This window comes from Labrus bergylta, chromosome 20 (assembly GCF_963930695.1).
Source record: "Labrus bergylta chromosome 20, fLabBer1.1, whole genome shotgun sequence".
In the NCBI taxonomy this organism is placed as follows: Eukaryota; Metazoa; Chordata; class Actinopteri; order Labriformes; family Labridae; genus Labrus; species Labrus bergylta.
The window spans coordinates 9,781,578-9,804,337 of record NC_089214.1 but is presented as its reverse complement, the minus strand read 5'-3'; the positions used below and the strand labels follow the sequence as shown (position 1 = coordinate 9,804,337).

At 40.7% G+C, this 22,760-nt stretch overlaps 1 protein-coding gene across 2 annotated transcripts in view; it reads left to right on the top strand.

Moving 5' to 3' along the window:
• Positions 1 to 413: 413 nt before the first annotated feature.
• The window catches only part of dipk1c (divergent protein kinase domain 1C), a 37,310-nt gene continuing 14,963 nt past the window's right edge, over positions 414 to 22,760 (top strand). Inside the window, exons 1-3 of one of the 2 annotated variants that reach the window (XM_020644850.3) lie at positions 414 to 1,897; positions 2,293 to 2,448; positions 4,821 to 6,104. In XM_020644850.3, coding sequence (XP_020500506.1) covers positions 5,883 to 6,104 — 222 coding nt within the window. In that variant the 5' untranslated portion in view covers positions 414 to 1,897; positions 2,293 to 2,448; positions 4,821 to 5,882. The remainder of the gene's footprint in view (positions 1,898 to 2,292; positions 2,449 to 4,820; positions 6,105 to 22,760) is intronic. The other variant, XM_020644857.3, reaches the window with a different exon arrangement.

Sequence of the window (22,760 nt, the reverse complement as noted above, 5' to 3'; positions counted from 1 at the left end):
TTTATTGGAGGCCACGCCGTATATGGCACAGGAGTGAGGGGAGAGGGTGAGGGGAGTGGGGTGGATGGGGAATGCGGGGGAGAGAGAGGAACCAGGCAAGAAAAGAAAGAATAAAAGAAAAGTAAGATGAATGAGGGGAGAGCTTTTAATTTGGCGAGGTCCTGTGAAGCTGCATGTGGGGACTGAACCATAGCAGAGATTTGCTGCCGTGGTAACGAGGTAAAGAGTGGGAGGGGGGGGAAAGTAATGGGAGGAGAGAGAGAGAGGTACAGTAGCATGTAAATTGTAAATATAGGAGAGGGGTAAGGAGAGGGAAGAGAGGGGGAGTCTCTGAGAGGAGGGACGCCAAAGGAGCCGCCTCTGTTCTCTCCCTTAAGACACACACACTCACAAACACACACACACTCTCACACACACACACACTCTCACACACACACACTCTCACACACACACACTCTCACACACACACACTCTCTCACACACACACACACACACACACACACACACACACACACACATACACACACACACACACTCAGGGAAAGGATAGGGAAAGGAAAGATCCAGGAGTGTAGCAGACTGAAGGGGAAGGGAGGAAGGAAGAGGAAAGGGGCTGAACTAACAAGCCTGAGCGCGACACACACTCTCCCTGAGACACACACACACACACACACACACACACACACACACACACACACACTCTGCTTCAGCGTGTGTGCGTCAGATGGGGAGAGAGCGAGGCAGCAGCAGCAGCAGTGTGAGGAGAAACCAGATCCGCAGAAACAGCCGACCTCTGCAGGAGCCGCTGGGGCAGCCTGACAGTACAGACTCCGGGTTTAGAGGAGGCTCTCGCTCCTCCTCAGCTCTGACAGGAGGCTCATCTCTCCTGCAGGAAATGTCGCACAGTTTATCTCCAGGAGCATCTTTATGGACCTGTACCTGCTGCTCCAGCCGCCAGCAACACTGCTCTGAGTTTCTGATCAAAGCAGAGAGGAAAGATTCTGTTTATTTAAGATTTAAAGAGTTCAGAGTCTGACCTTCCTGATTTAGGAAACAACAAAACAATCCACACATCTGCAAAAGATTGCAAGAAGAGAAGAATTAATCATTTGAACTTTGCAGACTAACTACCAACAATCCTTTGAATGATTTCAGCAGCTGTTTGGGAGTACAAACTCTGCATCACTTTAGAAAACCACGGGACCAGCTTTAAATGTTTCCTTTATTTGGATCATCACGGATCTTAAGGAAAAACTTCCCAACAAGCTTTTGACATATTTAGTTTGAAGCAGAGTTTATCCTGTTTCTTGAGCGTCTGATCTCTAAAGTCAAGATTTTCTTATTTGTTTTGATAGAGATAGTTTGACTGCGCTGATGCTTTGACACCCTTTAATCATCACCTGAAGGAAAAGAAAAAGCTTTCAGAGGACATTTTCGACCACTTAAGGACACAAAGGATTACAGACTGTGAAATGATAAAACCTCAAATAAAAGAGGAAGTGAAATGAAGTCACTGACAGCTTTTCAAACAGTCTATTAAATAAGATTCTTTCAAGCTCAAAGTCTGTGTTAATCCTGGTTTGGAGGATTAGTTCATCACCTAACATGCAGGACCTTGTCAGAGAAGTCATTCTGAATTTTGATGATGACCAGGACTCTTGTAACCATCACGTCTTCAAATAAAATCCAACAGTTAAAGGACGTACAGGATGTTTTATCACTGATCCTTTACAAAGAGGGACGCCTGCTAAACAACCTGTGAATCATCTCTGGAGAATGAATTAGCCTACTCTCTAATTTTAATCTGTTAGGATCTTCAGTTCCATCCAGAAAACTGGATTTTATAGGAACTAAAGGACACATTGGATCGACTCTCCAGCCTGAATTTTGTCAAATGGTGAGAAAGAGCTTTTGTTCTTTTGGGATCTTTTTGCATTTATTGATGCCTTAGGCACAAAACAAGAACTCTGAGAGTGTAATCACACTATTGAAGACCTACAAGATAATAGAGGTGCTAAATATGTTTTTAATTGTACTTAAATTTTCACATTAAATTGTAAAACCTTGCCTCTTTTTGAGCTAGATTTGAAGAGTTGGAGTGTAAGTATTTGTTGTTGCATCAGTGACTTCAACAAACCACTGACCTAGCTGAAGGTGACTTTTGATTTAATTCTTAGTACAGTATTTGCATTTTGCTCTCTCCATGTTCTGTGTGTCTGCTGAACGTTTGTCCATCACAGCAAGGAGTTAACGTTCGCTCACAGACTCCCTCTGCCTCTCTTTTCTCTCCAGAGACTCACAACGGCTCAAACTGCCGCTGCTGCAGCTCAAAGACTTCAACTATCTGCAGTAAATTTGCAAAAAAAAACAGAAGCAAAGCATGCCACTGAAGGAGTAGCTGCAGAATGTGGCTCCTGCTGCAGAGAGCGGCTTCACATTAAAGACTCAGTGAGTGAAAGAGTGTGCTCGGTGGTTACCTCAGCAGCAGGACATCTGTTGCAGGCTGTTTGTGGTTTGTTTTGGGGTTTTTGCACCTGTTGCATGTGAGCGACCGACTGAAGCTTCTGCCTGATTTCACTCGGATCCAGACAAGTCTAGAGAACACGACTAATGTGAGAGTTAAGATTTATTGGCAGCTGAAATATTATTTGGACTTTTGCTTATGTTTTGGTTTGCTTAGTCGAATCTTTATCAAAGATAAATTCACACTTAACACACCGACACACACAAATGTGCTCAATTATTATTCTCCTAAAATGCCTTAAAGCTGGAGTCAATACTCTGGTTTGCAAATGCAGACAGAAAGTAGATATATTTGTTAAGTATAAAGAATCCAGAAAAATAAATATAGATAGCTTAAGTACAGCATTACGTATTCAAACTGCACTATACACATTCTCCATGAATCAAACGTCTGCCATCATATAAATAGAAGCTGATATTTGGGCTTCTCTCCCGGGGATCAGCACAGGAACAGCTGCAGCAGCCTCGGCCTCTCCGCCACACACACTCCCGTCAACAAGAAACAAACTGTGAATGCTAAGAAGCAGGCGGTGACGGATGTTCTCCTGCTTTTCTTTCTTTAGGAGATTCTGAAGAGTTAGAATGAGCCGTGTGGATCTCTCTTGGGACGACAGACGATTGCTGTCCTCTGCTAGCCCTCTTTATGTTTTCCTGCGCAGAAGTTTAGTTTTTCTCTCAGTTCATGGTTCGGATGCTTCAGTGAGAGGAGCCACAACCACATCAGGAAACTGTTAAGAGAGTTAAATAATTGCACGTCAAATATTTAAGCTGCAGGACAAAATGAATGGGTATGAATCAATTCATTCTTTAGACATTTAAAACTGATAAAACTGACTGGCAATCTTTTCAAAGCTCTTACTGACCCTGCAGACGGAGGAGATAATTAACTTTTCCAACACGAACATCAGAGGAGAAATCAGACAGCTTTCAGGGCGGCTCTCCTCTCCTGAACCCTGCGTGAACTTTGGGAAACCGAACTTTTCTTACTTTGGTTGCCTTTAGCACTCTACAAAATCAAAGTCTTACTGCAGAGAGTCAGTCAAAGAGAGAACTGTCAGACATGATCAGATATCACAGATTCACAAATGTATGCAGGAAATAAATCCACATTTTAACATCATCTAGAGAGACAGTTCTGTAGTTTTAAAGTTGGACCTCACTTTTACATAATTTGGGGTCTAAATGACTTTAAAGAATACAAAAAAATTGGAACTGCACAAGAAGATTGCTTCAGCCTGCCTCAGCAAAACTGGCTAGTAATTGCTGCAACAATACTAATTTCTTCCACTTATCCAAGGTTGCGATGGCAGCAGGCAAATTAAGTTAGCCCAGACTTCCCTCTCCCCAGCAACATTTTCCAGCTCCTCCTGTGGGATTCTAAAGGCATTCCCAGGCCAAATGGGTTATATAATCCCTCCAGTGAATGCTGGGTCTACCCGAGGTCTTCTCCCAGTTTGGCTTGGCCTGGAAAACCTCCAAAGAGAGGCGACCAGTGGGATCCTAATCTGATCCTTGAACCACCTTAAAGAATACAGGAATTGATGGTCTACCTCTGCCTCAATCTGTATGCTTTTTGTGTCATTTTATGTTGACACATTTTGTGTTGAATCTGAACAAAGTAATTCAGAACTCTAAAGTAAAAATAACACAAACTGGAATCAGTGCTACTTTCTTTGACAGAAAGGAATCATGCTGCCCAAAAACACATGCTTTGAAGCTCTGTAACACAATGTATGGCCAGGAAAGTGGAATTTACCTCATTCCACTTTCTTTCTTTTTTCAAATTAGTTAGCTACTGTAACTCAGGAGGCGGGACAGTTTCGCAGACCAGCGACACCAGACTTCATTGATTAATTAGTATTTTTACCTTACAAAACACAGGAGTTGTTAGTCTACTCACTGCCCTGATCAATACATTTGCTGACTTTTTTTGTGACTTCTGTGCTTTGAAAGGTTAGTTAAGAGTCAGCCTATTATTTCTTTTTAAACATATGTTAACGTGACACCTGTTGGAGGCAGCAGTAGACGAGCAACTCCCATGATGTTAGGTAATCAGGACTTTAAGAGCTTTAAGAAGTTTCATGGTAAATTCAAAGCTTGATCCAAAGGCAACTGGACTTGATAGAAGACATTTCACCTCTCCTCTGAAAGGCTTCTTCAGTTCTAAACTAACTGTTGGATGGAGCTATGTCAGCCTCTGTGTGCGTTGTTCAGTTAAGGAGCTCATGAACGGACATGAAGAAAAACATCTCTCTTTCTGAATTTTACTTTTAACTGTTTCCGTCTTTCTTTTTCAGACATGAAGACTTTCTGTTGTGGGAACTTTTGGAAGTTTCTTCTGAATGACTTTCTGGGACATTTTCATCTGAGGTTGACAGCCACGAGAACTTCAGACACCACGAGGAGGTGACGTGAGGACAAATCCCAGGGCAGTGGAGTCTGCTGCAAGTGTGTGTGCAAGTAAAAGCGTGTGTGCATGAGAAAGTGTGTGGCTGTATCAGAAGCTGGAAACATTCTCAGATATCTGTGTATGCGTGTCCAGATGCCACACTGCTCTGCATACGGGCCCAGACTCCCACATCCCTCAGTGCAACAGACACTCGGCTGCTTCTGGGTTATTTCCTGTTGCTCAACATTTGTTGAATCGCTGAGAGGAAAATAAATCAACCAGGCGGATATGAAAAGACAAAAACTCACCATGAACGAACGACATCTCCAAATATATCTGGTGGAGATGCTGCTGAGCCAAACTGGAGATGGGAGGAGTCGGCTCGGTCTGGAACATGTTGCATTGATTGAATGATTACGGGCCTCTCTTCTCCTGGTTTTGTTTTTCAGCACTGATTTAATCCAGAAATATTTAGGTTTTGCTGCTTTTTGGGGACACGACAGAGCTTTTATAAGGACCAGTCACGTCCAGGAGAAACACAGAAACCGGCCACGTTGACACGTTGATGTTTCTTTTATTCCACCTTTGAGTCCTGATTTTCACCTTAACAACATGGCAGAAATGAAGGAAAGAAAACCTGGTTTCTAATGGGCATCACTCGATACGCTGATGATATGGTTCTTTATATTTTTAACACAGTTACTTCAGTAAACATGAGAATTCAAAGAAAAACATCATACTAGGAAAATGAGAACAATAAATCATGAACTATCAGAATAAGAGTCTATATTTATTCTCTCTATCCTTTTCTGAAGACAAGTAAGACGTTTTCTTGGGACTATATTTTCAGTTTTGTCCGTGCAAAATCGTATTGGTACACCAAACTGAATATTGGTGTCTCTGAAACTTTAGTCTGACAATTTTTAAAGCAAATATTCAGAGGAGCACAGGAGGAGTTTGTGCCACCACCATGCTCCCTGGAGGACTGCTTTCCGGTGGAGGGGGCCGTGGCGGCGGTCTTTGCCTGCTCAGGTGGCTGGGAGTCAGGCTGTGGTCACGTCGGGGGACCCTGGTGTTTGCTCTGCTCTGGTTCGGCTCCTGGTTGTTCCTGAACGGCTTGGTTCTTGTGCACAGGAGCATCTTATCCGACTACTGCACCGATGATAAGAGCAAGAGGATCCTGCAGAGACTGGTGAGTCACAAATTTCAATGATAGTCTTTTACATTTCAGGGAAAGTATGCTTATAAGTGTGATTCTTTGGACAGTGGAGACCGTGGTGATTTTACTGTAACAGTGATACAGATAAATGAAGAGTTGCACTGTTCACAGTTTCTTTTTGAAGGAGCAGACTGCATTACTTCTTAGAAGGGGCACTCACTCTGTCCACTCCTTGAGTATGGTGAGGCAGTCATCTCAGTGCAGAGGCAGGTGTGTGTGTGTTTGTGTGTGTGTGATTGACTCTGTTTGGGACCAGGTGTGGTATATACCCCTCTACATATACCCCTGGGTTTGTTTAAGCAGCCGCGCTGATTCATTTTCTCACCATCAGAGGCACGTGCTAACTGGCTGCTTTGTATCTGGTTACTTTGTAGCTGAAGGCTGCTGTGTGAACTAGTGCTGTGAAGCCGTACCAACTTCTCTTGAGATGACCTCGGCCCGCTGCCAAAGCTACATAGTGCTGAAAACAGGTTACCAGGGCACTCTGTGGACATGAGAGAGACACCATTCTCCCTTTTCAAAGTTATTATATGAGATCATGAATGCATTTCACAAAATAAGGACTTTCCCTGGAAAGTTTCAAGTCTCTGCACGCTGACTTCAGACATTCAATACCAGCAGTGGATGCCTGGAGGGAATTAAATCAATTTAGAAAATGATGAGGATCTGAAAATTGTCAGCAGGAATGTGAGATTCAGTTTCCTGTCAGCCTCCGCACCCTGCTGCTACGACACATGTAGTTTTTTTTTTTTGTCCTCTTCTGTTGCCACTCAGCATTAAAGGTGTTCTGCAAGATATTTATAGTCAGGAGGAAAAACTCTCGTTAAATGGTTCTAAATGTCGCCGCTGATCATCAGTCAGACTCGTACAGTTAACAGACAGGCGGGTGGCGATAAAAGGACAGAGGTCAACGGCTCTTAATGGCCTTCTGTCTTATCCTCTGCAGCATCTACTAGTGCACTGTGGGTAAAAAACCTGATAAGAAGATGCTCTTGTGTCTGTGCCTTCACCCAGTCGCTCTCTTCACTTTAACAAAAGCTCCCTCTTTGGATTCACCCGTTAAGTTTTTTGTGTTTTCTTACACCATAAACATTGCATGGTGCAAGAAAGCCCTAACACCAAAGCCCTTTTAGAGGGGCGTGGACAGATACAACTCATTTGCATTTAAAGCTACAGACACAGAAACAGCTTGCTCTGAGCAGGGCTGAAGTAGAGAGGTTGATAAGCATGATAAAATACAGGATCATCACAGACATGTTTTGGGGAGCTCTGAGACTTACTTAAACTCTTTTTTTCTGTGCCTCTGAGATGAACTGATGGGACATCCAAACACTGTTTTTGTTTTTAGAAAAAGCACTTTGTCAAATGCTCACAATTTCCATCACGAAGGCAGTGATGTCACCGCCCCTCCTGATGTTAAAACCTCATCAACATCCATGTGGAAACTAATGAAATCCCAAACAAACTAGATCCAAAGTCAACAAACAGGGCATGTGCGCTGAACTAACCGAGTACTTTTGCTTCATCCATCACACTGTTGGAAACGTTCTCCATGTTTTTGCTCTTGGAGGTACAGAGACTAATTTGGCTTTTTGGATGGTAGTAATTCAGGACAGATGTGGTCCTGCTGGATAAGAAGCAAAATCAGTGCTTTTTGTTTGAATAATGTTGATCTCTACAAATGAAACCTCCTGTTGTGTTCGCTGATTGACAGGTAATCCTGCTGTCTTGCTCTGACTTAGCGGATCACTGAACACATGGTCCAGGCTTGTTGTAACCGCTTCAGGTGTTGTAGTGACCTGAACAAAAGCCCGTCAATCCTCCGCTGCTTTCCCTCCTTCCTCTGGGATCATCCCTCCTTTTCAAAACGTTGAAGCGGCCTTTTGAAACAGCAGATTAAACCGTCAGTGTATTGACACTCTGTATCAGCTCAGTCCTTTAGGCTCTTTGGGACGTAATGAGCTAGAGATTTAGCTCTGAGTTTGTGTTGACATGCAAGTAATAAATCAGATGAAACATTTGAGGAGAGGCAAACAAACTGCAGAAGGCTAGTTCAAACTTCCTCAATGTTATGAGGAAATAACAATGAAGTGAAGTAAAAAAGAAAAGACAAAAAGAAGATTGTACAAAGGAGATGGGAGCCAGTTACACTTCAGATTTTAAGAGAATTTAAGATAATTTGCTCCATTTGGACCTACAGTATATTTGTACATTATCCACCCCTGATTGAAACGACACCTCTCAGGACTTTTTCCTACTAAAGCTAATTATCATCTGAAGGGTTTTAATGTCAACACTTTTCAATCTATTTCCCATTTACAGAATCTAATATATATGATATCATGTGTGCATTTGGGCTTTAGTTCCTATGGTGGAAATGCACTCAGGGACAAGTTCACTCATGGATTGCAGCTGCTAATATTACCATGTGCATCTGTTGCCACCGCTCTCTGCAGATGGAAAGGATTTCTTTCTAACTATGCGTGGCTGTTGGCACTGCTGCTTTTTGAATTGTTTGCAATGAGGCAAGTCAGCATAAAAATGCGGTAATTGTTTGCTGAATGCATAATGGCTCATTTAACCCTTTCATGCACAGTGGACAGCTACTCACAAGCCGTTTTCTACTACATGCATGTGTTTAGATAGCTGACGGAATGTCTCAGAAATATCTCACAAATCCTGCAGATGATCATTTCTGTACCATGGAGTAACAGCTGAGGAGCAATATGTTAATGTTCCCAAGTTTTGTTCTTTTAATCTTTGTGATAAAAGATGTACGCTGAAAAATACACTTCAATCAAACAAACATGAGAAAGTGGTGTGTGTGTGTGTGTGTGTGTGTGTGTGTGTGTGTCTGTGTGTGTGTGTGTGTGTGTGTGTGTGTGTGTGTGTGTGTGTGTGTGTGTGTGTAGGACTGTGATGATGTAGGAGATAAAAATACACGCTTGGGAAATTCTGGATGTTGCTCATTCATCTTAGAAACCATAAATCTGGTCTGTACGCTCCTCGTCAGATCATCTCAGTAAAAACAAATCTTATTATAGCTCTAGCAGAGAAAATCATCTCCTCCAAGTATTTGAAAAGTAGTAGATTTATTTTATTACCTGAATCAACATCTGGAACACAATCTGAAAATGGATGGAAAGGTCTGTCTGACAAGGACTTTTCTGTATCTTTCCTCTGCATTGTGTTTTTTATCATGTGATCCAATGGAGAATTTGGCTTTTAAAAGCTGAGAAACAAGAAGTTTTATGACAAACACTTCTCTTTCCTCTTCCCTCTCGTATCTGCCGCTGTGGATAAAGAAAACACTTTATTAGGAAACATAGATCAAAGTGCGAGCAGCATCCTCTCTGATTCTCCTTCTCTGTGCTCTCGTGTAAATATTCCAACATCTAACAGAGTTATCATGTGAAATTCTCTGTCATGTCTTTCTGTTCCTGCATGTCAGGCTTCAGAGAGAGAAATACTGATGAGAAGAAATGTATATCCACAAGTATTTAGTTTGTTTTCAAGGCTGGCTTATATGTAATTTGTTGATTTAAATATAAGAAAGAACAACCTGGTGATGATGGTAGCCAACATATCAGACAGTGTGTGTGTGTGTGTGTGTGTGTGTGTGTGTGTGTGTGTGTGTGTGCATGCATGTGTGTGTGTGTGTAGGACTGTGATGATGTAGGAGATAAAAATAATCCAAACACTCCAAAAGGCAGCAGCTGCACAAAATCTTCCCAGAGGTGAAGTTCAGTGACTGAATTAGCTGAGGTGACACCTAGCAGACAGCTCCCACCTGTCACTGAAAGAGGCCACGCCCCTAATTCTGCATCACTTTATATGTAAACAGGTAGGTTGTCCCAAAATTCCGCCCCTACAGTTGTCATGAAGAGGGAAATGATCTATGGAGACCTTAATTGTTTTCCATTCAGGCTGTAAACATGTTTATTGCAGCTGTAAAGTTGGAAATTTTAACATTGGGCTCTATGGGGAGTGACTAACCGCAGGAGACACCCTCTAGTGGACATTAAAGGAACTGTTTTTTTCTGCCCTGGAGACACAGACTCTGCGTCAGCTCCACACACGTATAGTTTAAGTTGCAGCAGAAATCTGCATGTTTCTAGAGATCCTCTGACTATTTATGGTGTACAGTCTGATCTGTTGCGTGGTCTGACCCTGTCCCTGCATGTCTCTGGCATTCCTCTGCCTATTTATGGCCTGACGCTTCATTTTTTATGACCTACCTCCGATTTTCAATGCTGCCTGGTTGGCTCTTTGCATAAGAGAGGGTTATCTACACTCTGCATCTCCTTCATCTCTTTGACAGGAGTCTAACTTTGTACTTCTGTGACATGTTGCATTGTAGATATGTTCAAGTTGACCTATTCTGCTGATCCCCATTTTTAAACTCACATATATTTACAAAGCTGGATGTCCATACTTAAAATGGGCAAAGTTTCAGTAGTGACGTTTTGACTTAACATGGAATCTGAAAATATCAGAACATTTTTTACCTGAAAACAACCTGAGCAATAACCTGCAGGGTTGATTTCTTCAGCCCGCAGCAGTGAAACAGGCTTTAATTTCTGCAACATGTCCACTAAAAGCTGTTGTTTTTGTCCTTGACAGACTGAGATTGTTATTCTAAGTGTCTGACAACATTACAGAACGGATCCCTGCAGAGGTAGACCTTCTCGTTCAAATGGAAGATACATTTTTAAACACAAACAGTAACATCACTCTTTACAACACACCAGACTACAATGATAAAACTTTTACCTCACAGAACACAGGATCTGTTGGTTTACTTTGTATATGTATGCATTTCTCCTTTAAACAAAAAGATCAGTAAAAGAAGAACCTCCACAGACACCTCATTAACTTTGTAACACAGGTTGGAGGTTTGTGGAGGTCATGACACTTAAAACAAACACGCTGACATGTTAATGTGATGACTGTGAGGCGTTTTGACCCAAAGAGGCCCGTCACTGGGTTCATCTGTGTGTCCCCTCTGGCAGGAAGACTTTACCCTGTCTTTAAAAATCACACAAAGAAGACGTTTAGATGCCTGAGGTGATGGGGCATAACACCGGCGATGGCTGAAACTACAACTCTCTGATGATAGTTTTGGATAAGAAGTCATAGTTTGCACAGTTTACACGTTACATTAACTTCAGTGTCTCTAGAGCTGCTGTAAACCTGCCTCCACACTTTCTTTTCCACTGTAAAAGTTATGAACTCATAAAGTTGCTTTGGTAAAATTAGCCTCTTGTGTGGCTGAAAAAGAAATCACAGTAAATTCAATTAAACATGGACATAATTACTTCTCAATCCGCTCCAGAATGATTCTGCACATCTGTTGGACTCATTTATCAAACACAACATTAGTGCCTTTCTGTAGAGAGGCTTTTATTGTCTCAGTGGTCTGTGGGGAGTCCTGCCTCCAGCCAGAGGACAGGAACAACCTTTTTTTTATAATGCTTCAGCCTACAACAAGTACAAATATCAAAGCTGTGACCTGCAGCTCTAAATCACCTGAATGCGGAACACCAAGACATCCATCCTCCCGTCGTCTCTGTATGTTATCTCACAGTCCTGCTTGATTTACCAGCTGCTGCTGACTTTAACATCTGCACAGCCTCAACTTTAGGGAACCACCGCGATAAATCTGTCTGGATAAGACTCACTCCATCCATCAACCATCGCTGCTGGATACCCACACTGAAATACTGAATTTAACAGCACTTCTTTCTAAGTCTACTTTCATTTAGAACAACTTTAGGACTTCTGCTCGCCTCACATTCTTAGCATGCTTCCAGTCTGAATCAATGCAATATTTCATCATGTCGCATCAGAGTTAGATTTTAAGTTAAATCATACATAGAGGGTTCCTTAAAACAGGTAATCTAACACTTTCACTCTAGAAGTTACATTTACCCTTGCACACACATATTCTTCTGATTACATTGAATCCAATGCAAAGTGCCAAACTGCTCATCAGTAGGCCTACCTGTCAAACAAAAGGTAACTTAAAAACAGATCCTTAAAGGTTACCTTAAAATGTAGGGTATCTTAAAAGAGAAGGAGATATGTACTTAAAATAGAAACTAAAGGATACTTAAATATGTACATAAATATTTTACAAGAATATCAGAAAAGGACACCAAAATTAACTCTATATGGACTTAAAATAACTTAAAACAAGAGCTAAAGGGTACCATAAACCTAGCCTTAAAGGCACTTTAAAAAACATGCTAAAGCTTGCCTATTTATTAAAAAATAAATCTTAACAAAAATGCTTAAGGGTACCTAAAAACAAATGCTAAAGTGTTCTTTAAAACTGACACTAAAAGATACCTTAAAACATGCATTAACAGTTCCACCTTAAATGGAATCCAGAGGAGTATTTAGGTCACAATAAAGCCATGCTTAAGGTGCTTTTAACACCTGAAGCATTAAGCTAAATGCTACCTTACGACATTAATAAATATTGTGTTTGAAAAGTCAGGTTCTTCTAATACATGCTTGATGTTACTTTAAAAGAGACACTAAGAGGTACCTGACACTAAATTGAAAGCTAGGGATTCCTTAAAAAGTTCATAAATACAATCTTAAAACCACCATACGTGGAATTTTAACCTGAGTAACTTTAAATAGACCATCGAGGGCACATGAAAACATGTGTTAAATTGTGCTTGAAATGACTAGTATGTAACTCTGACAAGTAGCATTTAAAATGGGTACTGCAGTCCAAAGTCAAAACATTGAAGAAAGCTGTCTCCTCCTCTCCAGAGTCCATGTGGATGCAAGTTGATTTGTCGCAGACACAGAAGCCTCAGTGGTTAATCAGACACACACAGGAAGAAAGAAGAAACAGACACTTACACCCACACTGATTTACATCACTTCCTGACACATTTATCACAGCTATATTTCATATTTTAGATTAGAGCCGCATATATCACTGTCCTGCTGCGTAATATCTGCACTTCAGTCTGTGTTCCTGCAGCTCCATCCGTCTTACATGACGTGTAATAATTAAAGTAGCAGCTGATGTTAAGACTCTCAGTTCAGGCAGCAGCTGTGTGAGTACAGAGCAGAGCAGAAAATGACTGTTTTTAACCTTCAGTTAACACAAGTAGAGGAATACAATCTGTTGTGTCAGAAAAAAAACCCCAACCTGTAACAGACGTCCTGTGATTTTTAAAGTGACCTCAATGAAACAGAGACACCTGAAATTCTTGTTCACAAACAGAAACACATTAAACAAGAACAGCACTGTGTTTTCATGTCAACAATACCATCATCCCCCCTATTTATTTATCAGACAGAAGCTAAGCCCTGTGGGTGGACTCCATTTTTGAGACAGCCTCTGGTGGACCCTAGGAGAACTGTAGTTCAGAGCACTTCCATGTTGGCGTCTTTTTTCCCCACCGGAGGTCCGCCCTTTGGATGAAGGAATACCAAACAAAATCAGCTCTGATTTATCTTGAAATGATCTCCAGCAGCATGAAAAGTTATTTGACATCAACTATACACCACTTTTCTGAACCCTGAATGGAAGCACATTGGGGAGAAAAAAGGAGAAAAGTAAAATAATGTTAAAGTGCTCTCTTGCCTCTAATGCTTTTGCACACAGGGTGGTCAAAAAAATCTCCTAAACAACACTTGGAAAGTGAAAGTGTTTATCCCTACTGCGATCATTCACATCGAGTTCTTGCCCCGGTGGCTGTCACTCATCTTGACAAGCCATCATTTAGCCTGAGACTGAGGAACACACCATCTGTGGAAAACCTCTGTGGGCGCTGAAAAAGCAGATGGACGTCACTTAAAGTGATGCACGTCTGTGATTTCAGACAAACACAGACAAATGTGCTTCCATTCAAAAAAGTAAATTCGGAGTAATGAGGCCAAAAACAAAGGACAATATTTCATTTCATTTCATTTATTATACAGGAAAGTTTAAAAGTAACATTAAGTTACAGTTTAACGGGCCTGACGCTAGGCAAATACAGACAAATAGAAACAAATAGTACAGATACTGCGAACAGTACATGAACAATTAATGAGTGCAGGTGTAAGTGTGGAGAAGGTGTCGTTTGTATGTATTTTTGAAATATGGGGTAGATGTTGAAGTTCTAATGTGATGGGGAATGTCATTCCAAATTTTTGGTGTATGCATAAAAGAAGGACTTCCGACCATAGTTGTTTTTGTATGCAGGGACTGGGATGAATGCCTGTGAGACTGACCTAGTGAGGCGCACTTGTGTCATATTATGTGTCGGTAGAAGTGCAGCAAGTGTTGGTGAAGTGCTGTTTTTAATCTGAAAATAGTATGCAATAGCATGGCTGTGTATGTAATTCTGGAATGTCAAGGCGTTGGAGCGTGTGAGTGCAGAGCAATGGTGTGACCACTTTGGGAGGTTACTGTGGATCTTAAGAGCTCGATAGTACAGTCGTGCTATTGGCTCAGTAATCTCCTTAGTGGTAAGTGACCAGATTGGAAGACAGTAGGAAATTGATGAAAACACAATTGCATGTAGGTACGTTTCAGAAACAGAGAAGGACAGATATGGTCTGATCTTTTTTATACACATAAAGTTTCTGACTCAGCTTAGTAGTTAGTTTAGAGGTGTGTTCACGGTATGTAAGATGTGAATCAAGTAGCACACCAAGATATTTGTAGGTCTTTGTGATGAGAAGATCTTGGCTTGCAAAGGTGATGGGATCATTGAATGTAATCAATTTTCTGGGGGAGTGAAAGTACATACACTCAGTTTTCTTTACATTGATAGGCAAATGATTATTTTTCAACCAATCATGTAAGAACTGAAGATCAGACGATAATTTGGAATTTATGACATTAGGATTTGAGTCAGAGAGAAAAATAACAGTATCATCAGCATACAGTAAGCATTTTAAATATTTGCACACTTCAGGAAGATCATTGATGTATAAAAGAAAAAGTAAGGGTCCAAGAATGCTGCCTTGTGGAACACCCATATCACAGACTAAAGGATATATGGGTTTTACTCTCTATTATCTGGCATTGAAGGAAAAGGCGTTGTAGAATCTGATTTAATTGATGAATTGATGATTCTCTGTGTTGAGAGCAGCCATGATTTGTAACTTGAGCTGCAAGATTAACATAAAGGAGTAGAAGTTTCACCTCTTGGGTGAAATTAACTTTAAATTTTGACATTTTCTCATAGATAAATATCAGACTTTCCCTTCTCTGTTTTCATGCAGATGAAAGCAAACTTATCAACAGAAAACGTCCATGTTTTTTGATCAGGATTCAGTCGTGTTTGCTGCAGGGAGAGAAGAAGAAAGTGAGGCGGGGTTGCAGAGTGTCAGGGAGGGACAGAGCGAGGAGAGGGGACAGATAAGGAAAGAACAGAGACACTTAAAAGCCGAGCAGCAGCGTTTGAGATGAGAGCTGCATACCAACGAGGAGGCCTGCAGGGTCACAACAAAGCCGAGCAACGTCAACACAGCAACGTGTCTCTGCAATTCTGTCTGAAGTCCAACGCTGACCCCAAGTCAGAGTGTGACACCACCAATTTGAGCTGCATGTTCAATCTGCAGCTCTGCTTCTGAACTTCAAATCAAATTCAGATCAGTCAGGCAATATTCTACCGTCACGTTTTTCTACATCAGATTTGGAGACAGTGCGACCTGAACAATGTAATCTTGTAAAAACAGCACCCCTCTGTTTTTTTTTGTCCAGATTTTATCAACTCTGATTCTGCTAATAGATTCTGAATCAAATTAATTAAAACATAATCAAGCAAAGTAAATACATTCAAATATGCGCCCAACAATCAATGATTTTTTGACTATACTCATGGGATGGTTGAAGTAAATATGACTGTTTTAAGAAACTTTTGAAAAGAGCTCACACAAACAAAAACCTTCTAGAGGCGGACCAACTTCCGTCATCAGTAAAATCTATGTTTTTGTCAATGGAGTCCGGTTTCTTTGCCTCAATCAGTTAGTTAGTTAGTGTTCATTTGTCACAAAAACATTTGTGCCATTTATAAGGTCAGAGTCAGTCAATAATACAAACTTCATAGACAAACAGCTCCTATGTCTGAACTGTTTTTTATCAATGGAGTCTGGTTTGTTTGTGGAGAGTGATGTAACAGCTGTTTGTGGTTAATAAAAACGATCTTCCTCTAGAACAGAAAGGTCTATCTATGTGGGGATCCTTTCTCTAATGTTGTCACTTAGAAACACAATCAGAGCCTGATTCATCAACAACTCACAGAGGCCTCTGGGGTTTCAGTTGCAGCATTACAGCCTGCTTCATAGTGTCAGGATGAAGAAATTACCTGGAGCATTTCCTAAACGATGTCAACTTCTTAGTCATTGTTGAGACATGTTGAAACAGGGCCCAAGTTTCAAATATATAAGAAACCTGTTTAATGGTGGTGAAAAACATCAGGGAGTATCAGACAAAAGAATATGTCAATTCTGTGGAGAATCTGTAATTGGTTACCAAATGTTATTTCACAGTTTTCAAAACAGTTATTTCTGGTCTGTACGAGAATACTTGAAGCTGTTGCGTTTTTGTTTGTGTGTGTGTTTTTTTTGTATTTGCATGATCCTCAGATCATAATCAGTTTGTGGTTTAATGTTTGCATGACACCATCAGATGACACAGAGCTATGTGTTAACAACAAAGCAGGCAGACAGCTCTTCGGCTCTCTCCTCAGAACAGCCTTTTGTGTGGACTTACACTGTAGTGTGTGTGGTCTGTGAGTGTGAGTGTGAGTGTGGATGCCTCCCGCCTCTTCATCACGCTCTCTTGAGGCTCACTCTGTGAGCTTTAAACAAGTTTTGAAGACTCCTCACAAAGCACCAAGCTTTTCTCTGATCACATCTCTGTGTTGTCAAAGTGTTTCACAGCTCATCAAGTGTTCCCTTGTGCCATAGGACGCTAAAAATACAAACTGCAGCTGTATGAATGAGGCTGATGAGCAGCTGTATGAAGTGTCAGCTTGTTTTCACAGAACTAATCCAATGTTTATTTTTAATTTATCTGATCCATGAAACTGTAAATCGTTAAAGTTCTCATGATATCACATTAGACCAGTTTATTACGGTTAAAATAACAACTAGCAGTGACGTGAAACTTCAAAAAGCACAAAAATAAGTCTCTGTTTTGACAAGTTTAAGGACTCACGAAAGGAAACAGAACCAGAAATGGAAAATTATTTGCATAGACAGAGCCAGTGATTGAACCTCTTTCCCTGCAGCTATTTTACAAATGAATTATTATAATTATGACACAGACTGAGCAGAAATCAGCAGGCAATCCTGCATGTGAATATGTTTGGAAGTTAATGGTCTGAAACCTGACTGCTGACTGGAAGAAAACTTGATTGGAGGAAGAGGACATGTGGAAAATATCTGAGATTTAAATCATCTGCAGTTTTGAGTTAATGGGGAGAAAAAATGCAAAATAACCTCAATTGAACCTCATGAAAATCATTCTACCAGTGCACACATACTTGTTTTTACTTTAAAAAAATACTCTGTAGTTATGTATGAATGGATTAGTGTTGTACTTACTCTCTGATGTATGTCGCTTTAGATAAAAGCATCTGTTAAGTGAATTGTAACATTGTTAACTTGTATGTTTGCTGATGAGACGATTATTCATAAAATATTTTATACACGATGGTGTACGAATGAAAATTTAAATCCACAGAGCAGAGAAGTCAGTATTTATTAGATTCAGTGAGGACAGCGAGCGCCCGTTGCTGCCTGATGCGACCTGATATCTGAAGCTGGTGTGCTGTTAGAACATGGTGTTAGCTTTCAGCTGCAGGAGGAATTACGTTCTTCGCTGTTTTTCTTTTGTGTTAGATCAATTTAAAAAGGATCATATAAAGATGGCAGCTTTAGCGGCACGGATAGCCCAGCGGTTATGTTGCCCACCCCATGTACAGATGCTATAGTCCTCATCACAGCAGCCATGGGTTCGAAACCCGTATTGGACATTTCCTGTCCAAACATTTTGTTGTCTCTTTTCAGCTGTCTTATCCAGTAAAGGCAAAATTACCCCAAAATATTACTTAAAAAAGGCAGCTTTATCATCGCGCACAGGAGGTCTTTTTCAGGTGTGAAAAAAATGCTCAAAAATGTTCTTATTCCCATTACAACACAGTCTTATCACTGTTTTTTTTAGAGTCAGGCATCTCAAGTATTTAAGCCACCTTTACCGAACTCGTAATTCTGCATGCACTCAACCTGTGTCTATAAATATACTGTAGTTTTTTTTTAGCTGTAATTAATAACAGATTTTACTGCCATGGTAACGGCCTGAAGACATGCTTCTTTAATAACAGTTATTTTGTATTTTTCTCTTCAGATCTGCAGTGAAGCCTGCAGGGACAGATGGCAAGTGCTTTAGGAAAGAGATGTGTTTTGTTGATTTTATGAGTGTGGTTCCCTGCGCGAGTCGCTCACTCACAGGATTGTTGGCAGCTGACAGTTCGAGTTGATTTATTTATGGTTTTCAGCACAGAGGCATGCTCCGGCAGTGTGACGGGTGGGTGAGTCTGTGCCTTCAGGTTTTAAAAAAGAACCCCGACATTCTGAGTTGTGTTGCCAAAAATTAAAACCCTTTTGCAACTCGTTACACATGTCGATTTTATTGTCCAGACGTCTACCTTTCAGTGTATAGATTCTACCCTCATTGCATAGCTGTGTTAACGGATCATGATTTGTCACTCTGCAGCCGAAAAACAGGAAAAGACCTGATATTACATTTACAGCTCTTTAATATGCTTACAATCTAACAGTGCAAACAAAGCACTGCATGCTCAAATGAAAAACTCCTCAAAGTGCCGTTGTTGCTGACAGGGAGAAACATCAGCGCTCACAATAAAGTACCCAGCCCCAGGCCCTTGTTAGCGTTTCACAAGCTTGGAAACACTAACGAGGGCCTGGGGCTTGGACGTAGTTGTTTTTTGTGCTAGTGCTGACTTTTTTTTTTTGCTTTAAAACCTGACAGGAAACTGTGCAGAGGCGTACAGTTTTACTCGAAGCTATTTCAATGAAAATAGAATAACACAGGCTCTTACTTACATTTTGACATGATTTGGGTTTTTCCTAAATTGAATATAATGGGAAATCTCTGACATCTCCCTAGTTGAAATAGCTAGCTGCATGCACACTGACCCACCTGTAGGTCTACCTTCTGCAGGTACGCAGCTTCCTGCTCAGAAGATGAAGAGAAACAGAAACTGTTGTGCCAGGATTCTATTTTTTTGTAGAAACAAAAGTCATTTTTCCTACATAACTGATTTGTTTAACTGCAGAACAAACTTTACTTGTTACACCAAAACAAATTATCTGAGTACTCCAACGGATTACTGGTATTTTGTAACGATTAAGACTTAACACTGGTTGCAACACAAGCCAACAGAGCAAGTGTGCACACGTTTATCTGCTGACAGACGAGTGTGGTCGTCCACTGAGGGCTCACTGTGTTCACTGCTTCATTAAGTCAATGGATGAATGATACAGGCACCTGTTCACCGCCTCTTTAAGAGGCTAAACACCACCAAAACCCTCGGAGCAAAGTTTGGCCTGTTTATGTGTGCGCCTCTGTGTGTAGTAGGTGTTTATTAGCAGGGAATCAGAGATGTTTTGTGGCCTGTGGCTGTGGACTCATGCAGCTGTGAGATCAGCCTACACTTCCAGTGAACTGATCCTGAGTTCAATCAGTCCACCCACGCCCTGTGTGTGTGTGTGTGTGTGTGTGTGTGTGTGTGTGTGTGTGTGTGTGTGTGTGTGTGTGTACAGATAAACTCTGGTGAATACAGAGCATTCAGCCCACACCTCCTGCCTCCTACAGGCTTTAAAAAAATCACACTATTGTTCGTGGAGCTCTTGGCGTGCTCAGCAGCAGGATCAGATCAGAAGTGTGCGAACTCTTCAGGCTCAGAGGGATACTGAACATTACTGCAGCGACCTCTGACCTCTGACGTCCTGTCGCCAGTGATTAGTCACTCACTGTGGCCTGTTTAAACGCTGACACTGACTCTTGTGTCTTTCTGTGATTCTTTATTGATCCACAAATGAAACGTTCCTATTGGAGCCTGAAGTCTCGTCAAATACATCAGCACGGTTATTTAGAATTATTGTTATTTATACAAGAAAGAGATTGAGGAATTGGAATATGTCGTCACGATACAAGAACTTTAAAATTAGACATGATTCTAGCAAAAAAACAAATGATTTCAATATCACAGAAAAAAAAAAAATCCAACGCATCCAATATTTATATTGGAAACGTTTTCGTTTTTAATCACCAAAAATTGCAGTGTCTAAGTTGCACAAATACTTCGGCAACGCCTCAGATCTGAAACCCCTTTGTAAGCATCAAACATTTCATTAAAACTGTTTTAAAGACACGCTAATGTACAAAGTCTGTAAGGACTGTAGGCTGTGTCACTGTCAACTTTTTGATACTATTTCATCTTACTTTTACATTTGTGCAGGGCATAACACAGAGCATTTATGTACGGAGTGTCTCCCATGGCGAACAATGAAAAGTCTTACACCTGTTCATTGGTGCAGACTCGCTGTTGGAGGGTGTGCTGGAAATTTCTGTTAACAATGCAAAAGTAAGGATCATGAGTCAATCAATGTCTTTGTTTAGTTTAATTCTTCTTGCAAGTAGAAGGAACAAAGCTTCAGAGTGTCAATAGAGTCTGAAGGAAAGCTCGAAGTAATCACAATATGCTTGGGTTTATATACACATGCTTCACAGAATAACCTTCATGCCAAAATAAGGATTGCAGATACAGACGCAGTCAAATATCAAATACATTTTGTCATACATTTCAACACGTCGCACAACAGTAATGTCAAGGAAACTTCAAGTCTGAGTACCTTTAATATTTAGCTATTTGTAAGAAACCTTCATCCTTGGGTATAGACAAAACAAGAATATTACGTATTCAATTATGGTTGCATTTCTCACACGAGCTGTGAGTAAAATGTGTCCTCGACAGTAAACAGAATTTTTCCATTTTAAGGCTATAATAATCCCCTCCAACTCAACACTTAGAAGTTTAGGATGGCACTATGTAGAAGACACCACAATGAGTGGGAGAGTGTAAGGAGTGGTTTGAGGAAGGCACCAGGGGAACCGCACTTTCCTACGCCTCCCGGACGTGTTTTACCATTTTGCAGCATCCTGTTTGGTCCTCTCCAAGAGGAGTTTCTCTGATTATCTAAAACACATTCACAATCATAATGTAGTTTTTATACGTTTCAGAAAAGCATCAACAGCAGGCTCCCAATTCATTAAAAAAGTAGCATCAGTTGTAGAAAATCTAAAATATGTTCTAATAGTTTCCAGGAAAAGGTTTCAGTCTTCTGGTTCCTGTAACCTCAGTGAGTTCAGACCAAAATATCTGACTGGGTCTCTACACTGGCGCTCTCCCTCTCTCTCGTCTGCTGTGGTGCTCGCTCAGCCGGACATCCCGGTCTCGATACACACAGGAATGTCATTAAGGCGTTTTAATGTTCCTCGTGTGTTCGAGCTTTACCATTATGGAATGTAACAACAAAGAGAGCCTTTCACTACGAAGGACAGCATCTGAAACTCTGAGCACTGAAGGCTCAGCTTTCTGCTGCTGCTTACTGAAAGAGTATAACATATATAACAAAGTTAAAGAAGTATATGACACTTACACTGAGGTATCTGATTGTCCTGTTTCAGCTTCTGATAAAAAGGAGAGGATAAAGAACGAAAGACAGAAATTAGGGAAATTAAAGGAAGGTAAAAAAACTTGAAGAAGAGATTAAAAGAGAAAAAATTAGGGAATACAGAAGAAATGTGTACATGGACAAAGACAAACAGGGAGAGGAAAAATAAAAAAGAAGGAAGGCAGTGAAGAGAAGAAAGTGGAAAGAAACAGAAAAATAAAAAAAGCCAAAAAATGTTCAAGACCGAAAAGGGCGATGTTAGGAATGACAGCAGAAACTAAACACAGGCTGAAAGATAGAAAGAGGAAAACAAAAGCAGGGGGAAAGTTGAAAAAAGAAATCAACAGTCACACAGCAAATTAATAAAAAGTTAAAGAGGAATAAAGGGAAATAAGATAGGAGAAAAGGAGAAAAGACAGATAGATTAGATAAAAGGAATACAGTGAAAGAAAATCTTAAAACAACCTTTTATCATGCTAACTGTAAAGTCTCCATACCAACAATAATAAGAAATGACTTTGATCCCAGCTGCAGAGAGATGGAGGTGAAGTGAAGAAGAAGAGGAAAAGTCAGCTGAAAATCACAAGAGGTGATATTTAAAGCCTTTTTTTGTACATTTAAACTTGATGAGTGATGTATTTAAGGATGACATGTAAAAAACCCATGCTGCTGACACAATCAGTAAAGAGAAGAGATGCACTGCTTTGTCCACACAGGACTGAACGTTCCTCACAGGAGCTTTGCTCTCTCTCTCTCTCTCTCTCTCTCTCTCTCTCTCTCTGTATGATCATGCAGCAGTTTGGCAGACGGAGCCAGGGTTCATTATCAGATCTTAATGTTTCAGTCTGGAGCTCATTTACTTCCTGTACTCATTTGTTTCTGTCGTTAGCTGGAGGGGACAGA